Raw genomic sequence first — 21,149 nt, 5'->3', positions numbered from 1 at the left:
ATCTCCCTCTCCCCAGAGCAGATCCCTTCCCAGTGGCCCTTGCGGCGTGTCCTGGACACTGAACTCTGTTTCTGCAGGAATGGGGGCTGAGAAGGTTTGAGGAGAAGGCCGTGGACCTGGACTGGGGGCAGAGAGGCAGGGCAAAAGGACTTAAGTGGTAACCCGTGCCGTCCAAGGAGTGAGCTCCCCACCCCACAGGGGCTCGCACCCAAGTTTTTGGCCTTCCCGTGCTGAAGTGTATGGATGATGGCGGGTTCTGGCTTGGGTAGACCCAAGGGACTTGGGGTCCCTCCTTCATCTGAACTTTGAATCACAGGAGCTGGCCTCTGGCCCCAAGTGTGAGGGGGAGGGTCTGCAGACTCCAAGGCAGGGTGGACCCCCTTCTCCTCCTGCTCCTGCACCCCTGGCCCAGGCACAGGGAAGTTGATGATCATGGCGTGGTCCTGCTATCCCCATGCTTTCTGCCATGAAGATTTACTCGTGGGCTTTTCCACTGGGGAGAGTGGGGTGGGTATACAGATGCTCTGTCTCAGGCCTCCCTGAGACACTCTTTCCTCTGGCTGCAAAATAGGGGCCCATCCCCCCAGAAGCAGGCCAAGTGAGCCCTTTAGGAAAATGCTGGGGGAGGGGGGCTTCTGGATACACCCCCAGCCCATGGCCAGAGACCCAGACCACACTGGTGGATGAAGTTCAGGCCTCGTGGGAGAGGCTGGTGGCCTGTGTCCCCTCCATCTCCATTGTCCATTCTCAGTTGTTTCTGACTCTGTGACCCTGTGGGTTATAGCCCACCAGGCTCCTCTGTCCATGGGGTTTCCCAGGCAAGAATACTGGAGTGGGTTGCCATTTCCTTCTCTTTGTCCCCTAGGCGGGGGGTATGGGCGTGGCAGGGTGATCCTTGCTGTGGGGCTAGGTGTCTTGAGACCTGAGATCATGCCCTGTGCCCTGTGCTGTCCCTACAAGTCACCCCCTGCCCTTGGCCTATCGTTCTTGCTCAATTCTATTGCAGTGGGCGGCCCTGAGGTGGGGTCCCCACCAAGCCTGAGTGATTATGGCCATCCTCTCAACCGAGGAAGTGGGGCTGGGCCCCAGGTCTCCAGGCTTCCCCCATGGGTGCATCCTCAAGGTCTGGGGTTTCAGGTGCAGGACACAGCCTGGGCGGGGATGGTGAGGATGGTGGGGTGCACGACTAATGTGGGTGCAGACAGCCCCACTATTTCCCTGGGGACATGGCCAGTGACTTCTTCACTAGATTCTCGGTGAGCCCCCTGCAGGTTTTAACCCCATCCCACAGGCAAGGAAGCAGGTTGAAAGAACTTCAGTGACTTTCCCAGGGGCTCGTGTGGACCCCTGGTCGGAGCCTGGCGTGGACCCGGCCATGCCCAACTAGCCTGTGCATTCAGCCACAGCTCCCCCAGTCCTGGACTCCCTTCTGAGAGGCAGTTTGGGTGAAAAATGGGTCAGCTCTCTTTGTCACAGCCAAGGTGGAGTCTCCTGGCTGCCTGGGGGCCCAGTGGCCCTTGATGCCCAAGCAGATGTGTGTTTCTGCCACCCACTCCCCACCCTCCTGTCCGCTGTGGCTGGACAGCTTTGGGCCTGGGCTGAAGACCTAGCTGTGTGTCCCACCAGTGCCCCCAACTAGCTGTGTGACCCTGGGCAAGTCCCATCACCTCTCTGAGCGTCCGTCCCACAACTGTAGAATGGGGACAATACAATGAATGCTATCGAGAGTTTTAAATGAGATAACATGGGCGGAGCACCCCCTGATAAGTCCCCTGGGTGCAGCTCCCGGCCTGGGGCCTCCATAGCACTGCCACAGCCCTTTTAAGCTTCCTGGACCCCCTTGCCAATGAGGACCCCCCACACACACACACAAGGGTACTAGGAGAGACCCCATCTGGCATAAACACTGTTGATGGAGTGGCGGGTGTGCATTCCCACTTTATTCATCAAAGCCCCCTGTCCCTAGAAGGCAGGACCCGGAGCCAGGAACCTCAGAGCCAGTTCCAGCATATGGCAGGCCAGGCTGGGCAGCTGGAGGAGGCCATGTGGAGGGATGGGAACAGGCTCATTGCTAGGATCCCTGGGTGCCTGGTGTTCCTAAGGGGAAACTGAAGCTCGGGGGCTGCCTAGTGACTGTCCCAGGGTCCAGGGACAGACCCCAGCCTCGCCTTACTTCTCTGCAGTCCTGAATTTTATGACCCCTGGGCCTTCCTCTCTCCTGTGTGGGCCCCTCTTGGCCTCCTTCCCCTGCACTTCCCCACTGCTATCAGCAGCCCAGCCCCCCCGCCTCAGCCCTGTCAGGGCCACTCAGAAGCTGCTGGCTCAGGCGCCGCCGGCTTGTGCTGAGTGAGCAAGCCCAGAGGTGCTGTCTTGGCATAAACCGCCAGTGTCGGGGCCTCTCCTTCCCTCCGTCCTCAGGGTCTTCTGCGAAGGGGCAGCGTGGAAGGCAGGGGAAGGGGGCTGCCGGGGTCAGAGGCCGGTGGCCCCCACCTCCCACTGCCTCTAGGGTCTTCAGCTTCAGAGAGAGGAGGGTCCTGAGGGCGGGGGTGGGGGCGAGCAGAGGGAGGGGCCTGTTTGCCTGAGTTCACAAGGCAGACCAAGCGGAGAGCTGGGAGTGCCCTCTACACCATCCAGAAGGCAGGAAGCAGGGCTGCTGTTCTCAGGCCGTTTGCACAATCTTCCTGTCTTGGTCCTGCCTACCCTGGCTGGATCCTTCCTCTATGGTCCACCCTAGATGGGACTGAATCTGCATAAAAGTTGTATGAGTGCTAGCAACGAAGGCAGTTCCCACTTAAAGGTCTTGTGTGCTGAGGCGGATCCATTCAGAGTGTCCCTTGGAGACTCAAGGAGATCCAGCCAGTCCATCCTGAAGGAAATCAGTCCTGAATATTCATTGGAAGGACTGATGCTGAAACTGAAACTCCAATACTTTGGCCACCTGATGCGAAGAACTGACTCATTGGAAAAGACCCTGATGCTGGGAAAGATTGAAGGCAGGAGGAGAAGGGGACGACAGAGGATGAGGTGGTTGGATGGCATCACCGACTTGATGGACACAAGTTTGAGCAAGCTCTGAGAGTTGGTGATGGACAGGGAGGCCTGGCATGCTGTCTTCCATGGGGTCGCAAAGAGTCAGACACGACTGAGCGACTGAACTGAACTGATGCATTCAGTGCCCTTGAGGTGGGGCCGTTGGGATTGGCCCAGTTTTGTAGGAGAAACTCAGGCTGTCAGCATGGAGGCATTTATAGTGTCTGCTGGGCAAACAAGTACTTGCTGTGTGCTGAGCACTTATGTGATCCTGGGCTGGAGGGGGTGGTTGATAAAGGTGAATGAGTCCTGTCCTTGTCCCCAGGAGACCCTATGCTTGGTCATTCTGCCCTTGTGACAACCCCAATGATGGCCCATTTTACAGATGGGGAGACTGAGGCCCAGGGTTGCAGGTGCATTGCCCACGGCTGGTCCCTGGGCTCAGTTCTCCAGGCCTCAGGACCCAACCCTGTATCTGCTCTTTGCCTTGCAGCCAGCCTCACCCAGACGAGGGCCACCCGCCACCCCTTGAAGCTGTCCCCGTACCCTGGAAGAGCGTGGGCCCCTGCAAAAGCCACAGGGAGTCCCTGGGAGGCCTACCAGAGACCCCTGCAGGGGAGGAGGCCCAAGGCGAGGAGGGCCCTGCAGCCACCCAGCTGGACGTGTCACGCCTGCGCAGCTCTTCCATGGAGATCCGAGAGAAGGGCTCGGAGTTCCTGAAGGAGGAGCTGCACAAAGCCCAGAAGGTGGGCACTGAGGGCGGGGTGAGACACAAGGTGGGGGTGGGGTGGGGGAGACAAGGGGCTGGCCTGGGAGCCGCGGGCTCTCACCCAACACCCAGAGATGTCACCCTCCTGTCAAGGCCACCTGCATGCCAGGCCTGTGCTGAGTGTGAGGGCAGGGCAGTTCCTGTGACTTTTAAATGACTTTTATAAGTCTTGACGTCCCTGAAAACCAGTCCCAAGCTCTAATGAACCTATAGCTAGGGTTCAAAGAGGAAGCAAGCTCGGGCCTCTAGGCCTGTGTGAGATGCCCCCTGGGCACGGCGCCTCGTTTCCCCAGGAGCTGAAGCTCAAGGATGAGGAGTGTGAGCGGCTGTCCAAGGTGCGGGAACAGCTGGAGCAGGAGCTGGAGGAGCTGACAGCCAGTCTGTTCGAGGTGCGGGCCCAGGGCACAGTGGGGAATGGGTCTGCTGGGCGTCCATTGTGCCCCCCAACTCACGCAGAGCCTGCCGTCTTCCCAGGAAGCCCACAAGATGGTGCGAGAAGCCAACATGAAGCAGGCAGCGTCAGAAAAGCAACTGAAGGAGGCCCGGGGCAAGGTGAGGCCCTCATCAGCCCGGACCCCCTGCCCAGCTCCCAGCCCTGCAAGCGCTGGCCTTCGAGACCTAATCGGACCCTGGCGTGGCCTGGAGGGCCGGCAGGGATGGGCCGACAGAGGCCCAGTAGGGAGGGCAGAGGTCTGAGACAATCCTGCTGAAATGTGCCGACTGGTATGGGAGCCCAGCGATCTGGGCCTCTAGGTGAGCTTCCAGTGGACCACGGAGACTTGCTGGAGGCTTCTCAGGGGCTGGGAAGATCCTGTTAGCCTGTAATTTCTTTTCCCTCCTCCCATACCCCCTTTACACAGCAGCAACATCAGCAACATCAGTCTGGCTGTTTGAGCCTGGACAAGTAGCTTTATCCCTTGGAACCTGTTTGCCCATCTGCAAAAGTGTGATGGCCAGGCTTGTTTCTGACTCCTGGGGACCCCTCAGTGGGAGGCCCAGCTGATTCCCAGACCCGTGCACCTCAAGAGTCCTGGTTTCGAGGATGACCTTCGCCAGGCTGTATCTCCTCTTTGAACCTCAGTTTCCCCATCTGTGGTGGCTCCGATGGTAAAGAATCTGCCTGTAATGCAGAAGACCTGGGTTCAGTCCCTGGGTCGGGAAGATGCCCTGGAGAAGGAAATGGCAACCCACTCCAGTATTCTTGCCTGGAGAATTTCATGGACAGGGGAGCCTGGCGGGCTACAGTCCATGGGGACGGGAAGAATCAGATACAACTGAGCAACTAACACTTTCACTTTACTTTCCCTATCTGTAAATTGGGTATCTCAGCCCCTACCTCAGAGGCTGTTCCAAGGGTCACTGGTGGGGTTAGGTGCTGGTCACAGTTCTGAGCTGGGGTAGGGCAGCTGGGATGGCGTCAGCCTTGGACTAACATTACGGCCATCTCATCCTGGCCAGATTGACATGCTGCAGGCAGAGGTGACAGCCTTGAAGACACTGGTCATCACGTCAACACCAGCCTCTCCCAACCGCGAGCTCCACCCACAGCTGCTCAGCCCCACCAAGGCCGGACCCCGCAAAGGCCACTTGCGCCATAAGAGCACCAGCAGCGCCCTCTGCCCCGCAGTGTGCCCTGTTGCGGGGCACATCCTCACCCCGGACAAGGAGGGCAAAGAGGTGAGGGGCGTTGGTCAGGCAGTGGTCGCGGTAAAGGGAGCCAGCGCCCCCTGTCAGGCAGACAGCAGTGCCCAGTGGGGACCCACCTGCCCCCCACCGTGGGACCAGGAGCCTGTCCTGCCCTCTCTGGGCTCTGTGTCCTCTGGTTGTGAGCGCCAAGTGAGTTCCCTGTGGTATGAGGTGTCTGACCCTCAGGAGGGCACAGGGGTCTCTGTCCAGGTGGGACAGCGGCTGTGATGTCCTTGGTTGTGGGTCTTGGGCAAGCAGGGCCCTGTCAGCACCTTAGTCTCCTTGTGTAAATGCGGATTCCTGGGGCCACAGGAGCTCAGCTCAGGGCTGCACCCAGCGAACGCCCTGCATGCCCACGAGGACTGTAGTGGGATTCGGGTTCCTGGGGTCTCTGAGGCCCAGGTGGCCCCAGCTCCGTCCTGCCCCAGGCCTCCAGGGAGGAGGCCCAGGCCAAGCCTCTCCACCCACTTCTGAGCTCTCAGCTGCCAACTGGCCTCTAACGTCTCCTTCCTCTGTCTTTCTCTGTGCATCCGTCTGTCTGTCTGTCTTGCCGGCCCAGCCGGGGCTGCCTCCCCTCCTCTCCCTGCTCCTCTGCGTGGTCCCCAGCAAGGCGGCTCACCTCACCTACGAGCCGGCCTGGCAGCTCCCGCCTGGGGAGCTGCCCGTGGGCCTCACCTCTGCTACTTCCCTCTCCTTTTCCCGACAGGTAATGGCTCTGGAGAGGGGCCACCCCCCTCCCCACCCCCTCCCAGCGTCTCACTCTGCATGTGCCCCGGGGCAGCCGGCAAGTTGTACGTGTTCCCTTCTGTGTGCACACACCTGTGTGAGCCATGGGTCCCAGCTGGTCCCCACGTGTCCTGGTGGGTACCTGCAGGGTCACTCTTCAACTGTCCCTCCTCAAGGAGGCAGCGAGGGTCTTCGGGTTGAGACCCCAGAGTGAGTGAAAGTCGCTCAGTCATGTCTGACTTTTTGCAACCCCATGGGCTATACAGTCCATGGAATTCTCCAGGCCAGAATCACTGGAGTGGGTAGCCTTTCCCTTCTCCAGGGGGATCTTCCCAACCCAGGGATCGAACCCAGGTCTCCTGCAGTGTGGGCGGATTCTTTACCAGATGAGCCACAAGGGAAGCCCGAGACCCTGGGCCCACATCTAATTCTCTAGTGCCAGGAAACTAAAGACACACCCGGAAGTGAAACTTGGGAGTTTGAATCTCAATTCTGCAGTGCAAAATGAAGAGAAGAGTTCTCTAGGATTTGGCTCCCCTGCACGGCCTCAGGCCCAGCAGGCCCTGGGCTTCATCCTCCCTGGCTCCCCACCGACTTGGGCCCTGCCTGTCTCTGCCACGCTGGCCACCCCCTCAGTGCCCTGACCCCCCACCCGGCTCTCCCTGCCCCCACAGGTGGACACGACCCTATTTGCAGAGTTCCAGGCCTGGAGGGAATCGCCCACCTTGGACAAGACCTCCCCGTTCCTGGAAAGGGTGTACCGGGAGGATGTGGGCCCCTGCCTGGACTTCACCATGCAGGAGGTGAGGCGGGCAGAGGGCGGCCTGCTGGAGGGCCCGGCCCCGTGTCCAGAGGCCAGCCCCTCATCTCCTCCTTCCACCTCCCCACTCCGCCGCAGCTCTCGGCCCTGGTCCGGGCTGCCGTGGAGGACAACACGCTCACCATCGAGCCCGTGGCTTCACAAACCCTGCCCGCGGTGAAGGTGGCCGCCGTCGACTGTGGTCACACCAAGTAAGCTTAGCGCCCTGCACCCTTCCTGCCCCCTGGGAAAGGCCCGTGTAGCTTTGGGCTGCCATCAAGGGGGTGGCCGGGGAGGGCTGAACCTCAGGGCTGCCTGCTGGGTCCTGCAGGGGGACCCCAGGATGGGCAGGGCCACCTGACCAGAGAGGGACAGTGGCTGCCCCCACGCAGGGCAAGGAGGCATCTGGCCGAGATGCTGCCTCTAGTCCTGGAGCTGGGGTCCCCCCTCCTGGCTGGCCTGACGTGCTTCCCTCTCCACTCCCTCTCTCCCGCAGTGGGTTCCGGGCCCCGATTGACACGTAAGTGATGTCATTTGTTGACACTACCTCCTGACAATGACCTAAGGGCCCTGGGATCTGGTCCTCCTTGCTTCTTAGCTGGCATTGGGCAGGGGCAGCGTCAGAGCTAAGCTGCCAGCGTGGAGCGAGGGCAGGCACTGGAGCCTGTGAGGGAGGCCCACAGTGGGAGCCTTGTCACGGAAGGGAACACTTGAGCCGCGTTTTGAAGGATGAATAAGTTTGCTAAGCAGGGAAGCGAGCTTCCCCTATGACTCAAGGGGGTTAAAGAATCTGCCTGCAATGCAGGAGATGTGAATTCAATCCCTGGGTCAGGAAGATCCCCAGGAGAAAGAGATGGTTACCCACTCCAGTATTCTTGCCTGGAGAATCCTGTGGACTGAGGAGCCTGGCAGGCTACAGGGTCAGATATATATGTAAAGAGTCAGATATAACTGAGCGCTAAGCATGTACGCATGCAAGCAGGGAAGGGCCTTTGAGACAGAGGTAACAGAATGAGTAAAGGTATGAGAAGCCGGAATATTAATGGAAAACACCATTGGGTGGATAGTCACAGAGTCGGGGCTCAGGCCACAGAGTACCTATGGGGCTAGTGTGTGAAGGACCTCAATGAGGTTTGGGCTTTAACACACTAAAGTCAGCATTTCACAGATCATCAATTAACATTGCCTGAAAAGAGGATTCCCTGTTCGGATCCTGGAGGCAGCAAAGGTTCTGCTAAGTCCTGCAGCCAAGGAGCCTATTTAACCTCCCTTTACTTGGATTCTCCATAACTATTTCCTGGGCAGTAGGGAATGGTAGGGGGCTAGATGTGGGTTTGGGGAGTAGCCCTTGGCTGTCACATGGAGAAGAAGGGTAGAGATGAGGCAGAGAGCTGTTGGAATGAGTGAAGGCATCCAGGTCAAAGGTCCTACTGGCAGGACCTAGGACTTGGTGACCTAAGTGGAGGAGAGAGAAGACTCCTGCTTAGTTGGAAGAAGGGGCGACTGGGTCTCAGGGTTCCAAGAAAGAAGGAGAGTGTGCATTTTTAGGGGCTGCAGAGGATGGAGCTTTGGTATACCTGGCCTGCGGTTGACTAAGCCCTCCTGTCCAACAGGGGTGAGGTGAGGGGGTCAGAAATGGGGTCCAGCTTGGCTTAAAAGTCTCATCCGGGGACTTCTGGGACTGCCCCCCCCCCCACACCACCACCACCGCCGGCTGAGCTCCAGGCTCCTTGGGAAGCTGGGGCTAGGGGAGAGAATGCCAGTCTCCACTCTGATGTCTGTCTGCCCGCCTCTCCCTATGCCTTCTCTGGCCGCTGCTGCTTCCCTACGTGGACTGGGTGGGCGAGCCCCAGCCATCCCCACGGCCCCCCTCTGCTTTTTCCCAGTACATGTGCCCTGAGTGGGCTGGCCTGCGCCTGTCGTCACCGAATCCGGCTTGGGGACTCTGAGAGCCACTACTACATCTCACCGTCCTCCCGGGCCAGGGTGAGTCATCCAGTGGGAGAGTAACCGGGTTCCTTAGGGGCTCCCTGGGCTGGGACTCGGAACCCCAGGCTGCACAACCTACAATCTACAGATCGGGGCACAGGCTCAGAGAGGTGCGGAGACTGACTTGGGCCACACAGTCAAGCCAGGTGCGTTTGTTTGCTGCTGCTGTGTAACAAGTTACCATAAACTCAGTGGAGTATCTGTTTATTATCTCACAGACTCCCTGGGTCAGGAGTCCAGGCAAGCTTAGGGTCTTCTGCTCAGGGTCTCATGGGTTGCAGGCAGAGTGTCAGCTGCAGCTGCATCCTTTCTAGAGATCCAGGCCTTCTTCTGAGTTCATATGCTGTTGGCAAAAGCCAGTTCCTTGTGGTTGAAGGACTGAGGCACCTGTTTTCTTGCTTGTTGAAAAGTAATCATGGGAATGATACCCATCACCTCTGTCATTCAGTGTAACCTAATCAAGGGAGTGTGATTAGTGTGATTAATCACTCTAGTGACACTAGGGTTCAGGTGAAAGTTCCATGCTCCTGACCCCTGCTCTAGCCCCAGGCTTTGGAGAAAGAAGGTTCTGAGGCTTGTCTGACAGTCAGCCATGGGCACCGAGGGGCCTCCAGGAATCCCAGCTTCTGCCCTCACCTGCCGGGTGACCCAGGATGAGGTCACTGAGCTGGGATGAGGGTGGGATGGGTGGACCCCAGACAGTGAGGAAGACTGGGAAGAACAAAAGTGTGGAAAACGCTGAAGCTTGGTGTGAAGGTGACACAGTGTGGAAGGCCCTCTTGGAGCAGCCGTCTCCTCCCCTTGACCTTCTAGAGGTGCCTCACGGGACTAAAGTGGGCTGTTTGCCATCATCGGGCAGCAGGCTGACCGCCAGAGCAGCTCATCTGGTCCTGATGCCTCTGCCAGGCAGCCCAGCATGGGTGTCCTGGTGAATCCTCCCAGCGGCGAGCTGAGCTCCCAGTGCAGAGAGGAAGCTTGGACCTTAGAAAGGAAAAGGGGTGCATCCTGGGTCACTCAGCCTAGACCTCAGGTCTCCCCATCCTGGACCCAGTCTCTTTCTGCTGCAGCCTTCACCCTCTGCATCTGTGTCCAGAGTCTTGTTCAGTGGCCATGGGCTCCCTTTGTGCTTTCTTGGCCACACCCCATGGCTTGCAGGATCTTAGTTCCCCAACCAGGGATGGACCCACGCCCCCTGCAGTGGACACACTAAGTCTTAACCACTGGACCATCAGGGAAGTCTCCTCTTTGTTCTTTCTGATCCCAACCAGGAGATCCATACCAGACGCTCCCAGGCCTACAAAATTACATCTAGAACATTGGTTCTTCCAGGCCTGTGTGTCTGCTGTGTTGGCCAGAGCTGGAGTGGGAGAGGAGATGGGTGTGAAGTTTTAGGATGTGGTCCCCACCCTGAGGAGACCAAGGAGTGTGGAATCCATAGGAAGAAGAGAATTCTGTCCCCAAATCACGGTCCTGGGGAGAGAGGACCACTGCTCTCCTCCCCTCCCTACTCAGGAGTCCACTGGTGGAGCCCACTGGCCACAAGGCAACTCCATGGCCTGGGATTCGAGCTTCTCTGGCCCGCCCCACCCCATCCTGTACAGCCCTCCCGGGCGGCGCCTTGGCCACCCTGGGTTAAATCCCCTGACCTGGCCTCTCCCACCTCCCTGCCTTTGCCAGGGCCCCCAACCCAGAGCACCCACTCTGTCCTCTTGGCAAGGGCTCTTGTCTATTGGAGGGTCGAGCAGGAGCATCACCCCTCCCACAACTTTCTCCACTCCCCAGGCAGTGGGCACCCCCTGCCCCGACTTGATGTCCCTCCCCCAAAGCATTGGATATTCAGAAGAGCTGGTTGTGAGCGCAACTGCCAGCTGTCTTCCACCCTGTCTTAGGTTGGGTTCCCTAAAAGCAGAGCCCAAGATGGAGAGTGTGTGCAATTCTCAGGAGGTGAGGGAGGGAGGCAGAAGCAGGGACAGGCAAAGGTGAGGCCTCCGCTGGAGTCTGCCTTCATTGCTCTGCAGCCCAGAGTGGGTTCTACTCTGAGGCAAGGGCGTGGCTTTTTATACTCCACACGCCAGTCATTGGCCCAGGTTTGAGAGGGTACTGGGGTGCAGGGGGGTATTAGCAGCCAGCACCCTCAGCTGTGGGGAGGTGGAACCCCACCCTGGGGGAGGGGCCTGGGCTAGGCACCAACAGCACTCTCTCCAGGGTTTGAGTCTTTGTGACCAGGATCAGATCTGAGCCAACCCAGGGTCCCCAGTGCCCCACAGAGGGCCTAGCATGGCAAAGCTGGGGGTCTCAGGCCGGGATCCAGGGCAGCCAGGTGGGCAGCTTCTGATTCCTCATCTTTCCTGGCATCACGCACGGCACCTCCTAAGGACTGGATGCCCCAGGGCCTCCAGCATCCAGACCTAGCAAGCCCCTCAAGGGAGCCTGGATTCTTGGCAGCCTGCCGGGGTTTCATCTTCCATTTCAGCCGCTTCTTAGCTCCGTGGCCTCCGCAGTTGTTGTCGGGTCGTTCTCGCAGTCTCCACTCCCCCGACGTGTGGAATGGGAATGGTAGGCACGTCGGCCTCTTCGGATCCGCGTACTTGATTAGTTGCCGGCATCGTTTTTTATTAGGAATAATAGTGTTGCTCCTGTTAACTGTAACGTTAGAGCCCAGCGGTAATCTGACTCTGCCAGGACGTGGGACTTCCCAGTGTGGTCTCCGATCTTTCCTGGCTTTTGTGGCGGGGACCGAGAGGTTCACACCCTGTCCGTTCTGCCCACAGATCACGGCCGTGTGCAACTTCTTCACTTACATCCGCTACATCCAGCAAGGCCTGGTGCGGCAGGACGGTGAGCGCCCCCTAGTGGCCGATTGGGATGGCGCCCGGAGCGGCGGCGCGGGGTGGGGCGGGTCAGCGGTGGCCGGGGCCAACCCCAGCACTTTGCTGCCTCGTGAGGAGGACTCAGGGAGAGGGGAAGGTTGTGAATTAGCAAAGGGCTCCTCGGAGCGTCTGTTGCTACGCCCTGTGGAGAGAGGAAGAGCGGAAGGAGCCTCCTGGGAGTTGCTTCACCAGGAAAACCAGCAGGAGGCTCCTGCATACCTGGATCCTGCTGCTTTGTCTTGGGCAAAAACCTTTCCCAACCCCAGGGGCCTGAACGAACAGCATCCCTGTTACTGGCCTGGCTTCCGAGACCCTACACGGTGGGGCCTCCCCTGTGAATCAGCTCCCCGCTGCGTGGCCTCCAAGTGGTGGCTGAACAAGGGCTCGCCCACCTCCCTCTGTAGACCCTCCCCCACCCTTGCCTGACAAGTCCTCTGCCCACCTGCTGTGTCCCCTGCCCCCATTCTGCCAGGCCAGGGGATGGACCCTGCTCAGGGTGGCTGGAGAGCACTTGCAGCCTGTCTGAGTGTGTGACTGCGTGTGCGTGCATGTCCGTGTCAGGCTATGAAAGTGACCGTTGTCACCTTCAAGGCTCCCAGGTGATCAGCACTCAACAGTTTGCAGGACCTCAGAGAGGAGCCTCTAAGAGGTCCGGCCACTCACAGAGGTCATCTGTCCCGAAGGACTGGGGAGTCCTAGAGGTGCCTGCCAGCTGCTGTACCCAAAACCAGGGGGAAGGGCCAGGCCATCTGCCTGAGGTGACCCTGGGGTCACTGAGCTGTCCACCTTCTCTCTTTACCTACAGCGGAGCCCATGTTCTGGGAGATCACCAGGCTGCGGAAGGAGATGTCACTGGCCAAGCTCGGCTTCTTCCCCCACGAGGCCTAGGGCATGGCCCAGGCCCAGAGGGCGGCTCTGAGCTGGAGACAACATCCGCCCCAGGACAGACTGACAGAAGGGGTCCTGGAGCCAGCCCTGAGCCAGAAGTTGAATGGAGGAACAAATGGCCAGGCCTCAGAGGCAGCACTGAGCCGGCACCAAATGTCCAACCCTGGACAGGACCTCAGGAGGTGACCTCCTCGCCTCCTCAGTAGTACTACAGCCACCAGGAGACTTTCAAGAAAGCACCAAAGACCAAGTAGCTGGGAGCCATTACAAAGGGGCTCAGCCCTTGGCAGAGGACCCCTGGGGCAGCCAGCACCCCCTTGCTATCCCAGGAGCTGTTGCCTGCTGGTGCCTTGCTGGCCCATCTCCAGGGTATCTTCCTCACCCTTCCAGTTCTCAAGCCCTGGGCACCAGCACCCCCTAGTGGCCATACTTCACCCCATTCCCAGATGGCCTCCCCAACGAAGGCTAGTGGACCTGCCCTCCCAGGTGCCCACAGGGCAGCAGAGTTAGGAGAGGCGAGCAGGGCCTCCCCGGCTGTCTTCCACTCCATCCTGTATCTGCCTGAGATGGATCGGGGCCCTCGTCCCCCTCCCTCCCTGCCGGCTGAGCCCACCCCTGCTGGGAGGATGGGGGCACTGTCCTCCCAGAGTCAAACACAAATGGGCCACAGGACACCCAGGCCTGTTTTCAGCTGTGCCTGGCCATTCAGACAATGGGGGCTGAGATCACCCAGCCCTGCACGCAGGCCTGGGGTGGGGCGGGCAGGACCCGGGCCCCTTCTCACCCCGCACGCATGGTGCTGGGGAGCCAACCTGGACACATCCCTCACCACGTCCGATTTCCTCCTCTGAATGGAATGTAACACGATCTATTTAATAAAGGATGGCTTTGTTGGTAGAGGCTGGGCAGCCACGCGCCTTCACTCCTGCGCCCTGGGGCTTGGGCCAAGCCTTGGGCATCTGAAGGAATGAAACAAAATCCTTTCCTTGCCCGCCCTCGTGCTTGGGATTAAACCCAAATCCTGAAGGGATTGCTGAAGGCAGCACCCCCCGAAGTCCTCCCCAGTGTTCCGTGGGCCCGTGGGTTATTGGGGCGGGGGGAGGGTGAGCCCAGCTCCCCCTCCCTGTGAGGAGGGGTCAGCTGTCAGGAGAACAGGGGAATCTGTCCCGGCCTCCTCAGAAATCCTGGGCAGATCCCCTCGAGGTCCCCCTGCCCGGTATCACGTGGAAGTCTGGAACTCAGAGTCAAGGCATCAAGGCCTTCCTGGCGCACGCGGGACGGAGGCAGGATTGATTGGTGATGTCTGCCAGCAGCACAGCAGGGACTGTGGTCACTCTGGTTTTCCCTGCCCTGGTTAAAGGACAGTAGTAGTCAGAGGTAGAAGAAAGTGGGGGTGGCCCGGGCCTCTGAGGCCCCAAGGTGGGCTTTGAGAGGTGTCTTGGTGCCCAGTCCCCTCCCTACTCGTAGAGATATGGGCCAAGGCCAGTGGGTGTCCTTCTTTGGCAGGGGGCATGAAAGCTTGTGGGTCAGTATTTACTGAGGCTGGTGATCCCTCGAGGGGACTTCTCTGAGACCTTGGGGCCTACCTCAGCTGGTAGGTCAAGGCCCCCCACTTTATCACTCGTTCCAGCCAGTAGCCTTTTCCCTCTTGCTCTTCTGCCTCCCAGATTCTCCCACCGCCACAGACCCTCCTCTCCATTCCACTTGTGATTTGAATACCTTCTGTCTCCCCAGCTCCCCTGGGATGTTCACCAGCTAAACCTCCTGTCGTAGACGGTCATTTATTCACTCAACAAACACTGGGCAACTCATGCGCAGACAGTTCCTGGTGCTGGGGGTAGCTTGTTGGAGCTGAGACTCTCATGGGGAGGCTTGTAATAAAAATAATGCATGGAGAGCATCCAGCATGGCAGATGGAGGAAGTGACGGGAGGAGGGCAATGGAGGGTGTCAGGGAAGGACACATTACATGGAGTCACCTATGTCCTCTCCTGCCTACAGTTTCTCTGTGTCCTGGGTCAATCCTGGGTCAGCTGGAGGACTAAGGAGGATGGACATCTGGGCCCTGGAGCCACGCCATCCCTGCCCCGAGTTTCTGTGCTCCTGGCCCAGCCGTAGCCACCATCAAGGAGACACCAGGCAACACTTCAGAGCCCTGGCAGAGATTCCCCACCCCAGACTTGCTCTGCCTGTGCCTGCGATAACATTTCCTGGTGTCACGCCCAGATGAGGCGAGGTCAGCCAGCAGTATGCTAAGATACCTGGAGGCACATGTGACTCACACACTGTGGCCTCAATATCTCAGTATTTATGAGCGCTATTATGTCCTGGGGTGGGTTCCGAGGACTTTACATTGTGAAATGAAAACACCTCTTGCCATATTAATAAACAAGAAATGTCACAGCCACCAGTGATTTCTGACCTCCAAATGTGAACGGGGATGCGATCCAGCGGTTGCTGCCACCTCTCATGGTGACTGCTGAGGAGCTGGGGGAATACAAAAAGCGAGGTGAACAAGCAAACAGGATTGGCCCCAGAGAGCTGAGTGTATACGAAAGGAATGAACTCAGCGACCCCCTTCCCTGGTGGCTCAGACGGTAAAGTGGTAAAGCACACAATGCGGGAGACCCGGGTTCAATCCCTGGGTTGGGAAGATCTCCTGGAGAAGGAAATGGCAACCCACTCCAGTATTCTTGCCTGGAGAATCCCATGGATGGAGGAGCCTGTTAGGCTACAGTCCACGGGGTCGCAGAGTCGGACACGACTGAGCGACTTCACTTTCACTTTCATACATAGAATGCTAAATTCCTTAGCTTGATGCTGCTGCTGCTAAGTCGCTTCAGTCGTGTCCGACTCTGTGCGACCCCATAGAGGGCAGCCCACCAAGGCTCCTCTGTCCCTGGGATTCTCCAGGCAAGAATATGGAGTGGGTTGCCATTTCCTTCTCCACCTTAACTTGTTACCTGATTTTTAATGTTCAGACTGCTTGTACCCTTTGTTGCAAATTTGAATATAACCCGACTTCCACTCCTGCCTCCTTGGAGGCAGTTTTCTCAGAGCTACTGAGATGCCGTCTCCCTGGCTTGGAGTCCTAAGCATTCCCACCAAATAACTCTACTTTCAGGTTCTGACTGTATTTTTTAGTCGACTGCTGGTGCTGCTACTAAGTCGCTTCAGTTGTGTCTGACTCTGTGCAACCCCATGGACAGCAGCCCACCAGGCTCCCCTGTCCACGGGGTTCCCCAGGCAAGAACATTGGAGTTGGTTGCCATTTCCTTTTCCGTTTAGTCGACAGCATGAACAAATTCACTTAATGCTCAGGGTACCCCTGTGAGGTACTGTTTCTCCCCATTTTGCAGATGAATTGACTGAGGCACCAAGAGGTCGCACAGGAAAAAGCAGCCCCAGATTAGGAATAAATGAGCCCTGTCCTAGAGCCGACGGCGTCAGCCAGCCTCCTAGAAGCTTTCCTCTCACCAGCTGCCGAGTTCCTGATGCTGCCTTAGGCCCTTCTGTTTTTCAGTTGTGCAGAATTAGGGTCAGGTGGAGGCAGACGGGGATTTTAATCTAGGTCTGTTTCTCACATTTACCTCCTGACAGCTGCACCTGCAGGCTTCTGGGGGCGGGGGCTCTCAGGGCGTCGGGAGTTAGGAGGGGAAGGCTAGCTGACATCAGCCACACAGGAGCTCTTCCTCTCAAGTGAACTTTCTAGATGAGCCACTCAGGTCTTGCTAAGTGCCGCTGGCACAGACAGCCACGTCTTAAAAGCCAGCACCAGCTACAGTCATTGAGCCTGAGCCCAGCCCCACCCTGGCCTCACACTGTGTGTCACATCTTACCATCTTCCGAGCCTCTCCTGTTTGATCTCGCCAGGGCTGAGGACCTGGGCAAGTCACTCCCCTCTGGGCCTCAGTTTTGAGTTGGGAATATCGGACGAAATGACCTTTGCAGCACCACCACCCCCTTTTTAAAAATTTATTGTGGTTTAAAAAACAAACAAACCACAAAATTTACCATCCTAACCATTTCTCATTGGACAGTTCAGGAACGTCAAGTATGTTCACATTGCCATGAAACAGATCTCCAGGACGATTTCATCTCGCATATCTGAAACCGTGAACCCATTAAAGAACTCCCCTCCCTTCACTCCTGGCCACCACCAGGCTATAACTACCTCAGTGATTTTCTCTAAGTGGAAAGTTTAGTCGTTCAGTTGTGTCCTACTCTTTGTGACCCCCAGGAATTGTAGCCTACCAGGCTCTTCTGTTGGAGAAGGTAATGGCACCCCACTCCAGTACTCTTGCCTGGAAAATCCCATGGACGGGGGAGCCTGGTAGGCTGCAGTCCATGGGGTCTCGAAGAGTCGGACACGACTGAGCAACTTCACTTTCACTTTTCACTTTCATGCATTGGAGAAGGAAATGGCAACCCAGTCCAGTGTTCTTGCCTGCAGAATCCCAGGGATGGCGGAGCCTGGTGAGCTGCTGTCTATGGGGTCACACAGAGTCGGACACGACTGAAACGACTTAGCAGCAGCAGCAGCAGGCTCTTCCATCCACGGGATTCTCCAGGCAAGAGTACTAGAGTGGGTTGCCATTTCCTTCTCCAGAGGATCTTCCCGACTCAGGGATTGAACCCGGGTCTCCCACACTGTAGGCAGACACTTCACCATCTGAGCCACCAGGGAATCAGGCAGTATTTTGTCTCTTGATGACAGGCTTATTTTTCCATAATGTTCTCAAGGTTCACCTGCGTTGCAGCAGCCTGGAGCAGGATTTCCATCCTTTTTAAGGCTGAATAATGCTCCATTAGGGCTTCCCTTGTAGCTCAAATGGTAAAGTGTCTGCCTACAATGCAGGAGACCCGGTTAGATCTCTGGGTTGGGAAATTCCTCTGGAGAAGGAAATGGCAACCCACTCCAGTATTCTTGCCTGGAAAATCCCATGGACGGAGGAGCCTGTTAGGCTACAGTCCATGGGGTCCCAAAGAGTGGGACAGCACTTCACTTCAATGCTCCATTGTATGCAAAGACCACATTTCATCTCTCTGTTTATCTCTGTTGACTGCTGGTTTGAGCTGATTCTACCTCTAGGCTAGTGATTAAATAATGGCTGCTATGACCCTGGGGTACAGATATCTCTTTGAGATCCTGCTTTCACTTCTTTTGGATATTTACCCAGAGGTGGGACTGCTCGATGATATAGTAGTCCTATTTTTGTTTTATGTATTTTTAGCTGTGCTGGGTCTTCATTTCTACACTGGCTTTCCTCTAGTTGCAGAGAGAGGGGGCTGCTCTCTAGCTGCAGTGCACAGACTTTGCATGGTGGTGGCTTCACTTGCCGCAGGGTTCTAGAGCACGTGGGCGCAGTAGTTGTGGCTCCTGGGCATTAGAGCACAGGCTCAGTAGTTGTGGCTCACGGGCTTAGTTGCTCCATGACACGTGGGATCTTCCCAAATCATGGATCAAACCCTTGTCTCCTGCCTCGAATTCCCTGAACCACCAGGGAAGCCCTCTTATTTTTCATTTTTTGAGGAACTTTCCTACTGTCTTCCATAACAGAGGCAGCATTTTACAGTGTCACCAGCAGGGCACAAGGGTTCCAATATCGCCATATCCTTGCCAACATTTGCTTCATTGGTGTTTTTTGATAATAGCCATCCTAATGGCTGTGAAGTGTTATCTCACCATGATGTTTTCTTTTTTCTTTTTAATTGAAGTATAGTTCAATTCCAGTATTGTGTTAATTACTGCTGTACAGCAAAGTGACTCATTGATACATATATTTTTCATATTCTTTTCCATTATGATGTATCATAGGATATTGAATATAGTTCCCTTGCTGTTTATCCATTCTATACATACCAGTTTGCATCTACTAATCCCCAACTCCCATTCCTCCTCTCTCCCCCGCACCCCCACCTTGGCAATCACCAGTCTGTTCTCTCTGTTCCTGACTTTGTTTCTGTTTCATAAATAGGTTCATTTGTGTCCTATTTTACATTCCACATATAAGTGATGTCTTATTCCTTCTGACTGACTTAGTATGATAATCTCTAGTTGCATTCATGTTACTGCAAATAGCATTATTTCATTCTTTTCTATGGCTGAGTAATATTCAGACATTCAGATTGTTTCCATGTCTTGGCTATTGTGAACAGTGCTGCTCCCAACATAGGGGTGCATGTATCTTTTTGAATTATAGTTTTGTCTGGACATATGCCCAGGAATGGAATTGCTGGATCATATGGTAAATCTATTTTTATTTTTCCAAGGAACCTCCACCGCTGTTTTCCACAGTGGCTACACATTCCACCAACAGTATAAGAGGGTTCCCTTTTCTCTTCTCTATACCCTCTTTGGCAATTGTTGTTTGTAGACTTTTTAATGATGGCCATTCTGACCAGTATGAGGTGGTACCACACTACAGTTTTGATATGCATTTCTCTGAGATTAGTGATGTTGAGCATCTTTTCATATGCCTATTGGCCATTTGTGTACAGCCTCTTTTTTTTTTTTTTTTCCACTAAGGTGTATTCTAAGGAGCTCTACTGAACCATCATAGTGATGCTTCCAGAGTCTTTCATGCTTGGTAGGGCCATAGCTCTTGCACAATGAATGATAACTCTTCACTGAGAAATTGTGTCTACTGCTGCTAAGTCACTTCAGTCGTGTCTGACTCTGTGTGACCCCACAGACGTCAGCCCACCAGGCTCCCCCGTCCCTGGGATTCTCCAGGCAAGAACACTGGAGTGGGTTGCCATTTCCTTCTCCAATGCATGAAAGTGAGAAAATGAAAATGAAGTCGCTCAGTCATGTCCAACTCTTAGCCACCCCATGGACTGCAGCCTAGCAGGCTCCTTCATCCATGGGATTTTCCAGGCAAGAGTACTGGCGTGGGGTGCCAACGCCTTCTTCGAGAAATTGTGTCTAGGGCCTAATAGCCAAGTTCACCTTGGTGAGCTTGTGTGTGTGTGTGTTCAGTCACCAAGTCATGTCTGACTGCAGCCTCGTGAGCTGTAGCCCACCAGGCTCCTCTGTCTATGGAATTTCCCAGGTAAGAATCCTCGAATCCGGTTGGCATTTCCTCCTCCAGGGGATCTTCCTGACCCAGAGATCAAACCCGCCTCTCCTGAGGCGCCAGGTGTATTCCTTACCGCTGAGCCACACGGGAAACCTGCTGCTGCTGCTACTGCTGCTGCTAAGTTGTCTCAGTCGTGTCCGACTCTGTGCGACCCCATGGACTGCAGCCCACCAGGCTCCTCTCTCCATGGGATTTTCCAGGCAAGAGTACTGGAGTGGGGTGTCATCACCTTCTCCATGGGAAGCCTGCAGTGAGCTTTAACTCAAAGCCAAATTACAAACCTCTGACTTGGGTCCACTGCAGAACAAATGCCTGGGTTTGTGACTGCTCTTTCTGGGAGACGCACAGCTTTTCTCAGAAATTTGCCCGACTGGGCCACCGCTGCCCCTCTGTGATTTGCCTGAGTCCCACTGGCCTACACAAGCATCACTCGGCTCCAGGACAGTGACTGGAGGCTCTGCAGGGGGATGGAGACTTCAGCGTGTCTCCACAACAGGCCGTGAAGCAGCTCGTGGAGAAGCCCAGCAGTGGCTCATGTGACATCACCCCCCCCCACAAAAAAAATGCCCCAGCCAGTCAGACCCTCCTTTGCCTTTTGTATACTTCCCCTCCCCCTGCCTCAACCCAAAGCCTTGACAGTAGCCCCATGGCAGCTCAGGAATGTCAAGTGGTACCTCTCTCTTTCCAAGTAGCCTGAAGCCTCACTGCCCTGATGGGGGTTTGGAGACAATGGAATCCCAAGATTCCCCAGGGCCTCCGACTCTAGGAAAGTTGCCAGATTCCCTGGTTTGAAGCCCAAAGTGGCTACGGAAGGTCCGGAGGCCCTCAGAAAAATGAAAGCTGTTGGTGGAGCTCCGGGGAGAAGGCACAGTTCAGGCTTTAGAGCAATCGGCTTCCCCAATGGTTCAGTGGTAAAGAATCCACCTGCAAAGCAAGAGACACAGGAGATGCAGGTTCAGTCTCTAGATTAGGAATATCCCCTGGAGGAGGGCATGGCAACCAACTCCAGTATTCTTGCCTGGAGAATTCCATGGACAGAGGAGCCTGGTGGGCTATAGTCCACAGAGTCGTAAAGAGTCAGACACGACTCAAGTGACTTAGCACTCACTCCAGGTGGTAAGAAGATTCAGCTGCCCATCTCCCCTTGTTGGGATGAAGTAGCTGGAGGCAGCGGCCCAGGCCTGAGCCCTGTCCTTGCTTTTCCTCCTAGGGGATCCTTTGTGGGCCTTCATCTTCCTCAACTCTCTGGGCGCAGCTGGGGCAAGCGGAGGTTCTAAACCACTCAATCCCCTGCTACCTCACAGGAGCTGA

General features: G+C 56.3%; 1 protein-coding gene across 15 annotated transcripts in view; it reads left to right on the top strand.

Annotated features, from left to right (window-relative positions):
* RAB3IL1 (RAB3A interacting protein like 1) overlaps positions 1–13,654 on the top strand; it is a 47,690-nt gene extending 34,036 nt beyond the window's left edge. For 2 of the 15 annotated variants that reach the window (XM_059883021.1, XM_059883013.1), the window contains exons 2-14: positions 3,524–3,776; positions 4,093–4,188; positions 4,274–4,351; positions 5,258–5,476; positions 6,045–6,191; positions 6,886–7,014; positions 7,110–7,222; positions 7,507–7,530; positions 8,559–8,630; positions 8,897–8,996; positions 11,771–11,837; positions 12,431–12,570; positions 12,675–13,654. In XM_059883021.1, coding sequence (XP_059739004.1) covers positions 3,524–3,776; positions 4,093–4,188; positions 4,274–4,351; positions 5,258–5,476; positions 6,045–6,191; positions 6,886–7,014; positions 7,110–7,222; positions 7,507–7,530; positions 8,559–8,630; positions 8,897–8,996; positions 11,771–11,837; positions 12,431–12,570; positions 12,675–12,788 — 1,552 coding nt within the window. In that variant the 3' untranslated portion in view covers positions 12,789–13,654. The remainder of the gene's footprint in view (positions 1–3,523; positions 3,777–4,092; positions 4,189–4,273; positions 4,352–5,257; positions 5,477–6,044; positions 6,192–6,885; positions 7,015–7,109; positions 7,223–7,506; positions 7,531–8,558; positions 8,631–8,896; positions 8,997–11,770; positions 11,838–12,430; positions 12,571–12,674) is intronic. The other 13 variants (XM_059883018.1, XM_059883022.1, XM_024987310.2 and 10 more) reach the window with 10 other exon arrangements.
* The last annotated feature ends 7,495 nt before the right edge of the window (positions 13,655–21,149 follow it).

This window comes from Bos taurus, chromosome 29, assembly GCF_002263795.3.
Source record: "Bos taurus isolate L1 Dominette 01449 registration number 42190680 breed Hereford chromosome 29, ARS-UCD2.0, whole genome shotgun sequence".
Classification (NCBI taxonomy): Eukaryota; Metazoa; Chordata; class Mammalia; order Artiodactyla; family Bovidae; genus Bos; species Bos taurus.
The sequence above is the reverse complement of the archived record's forward strand: the minus strand, read 5'-3'. Positions and strand labels throughout refer to the sequence as shown.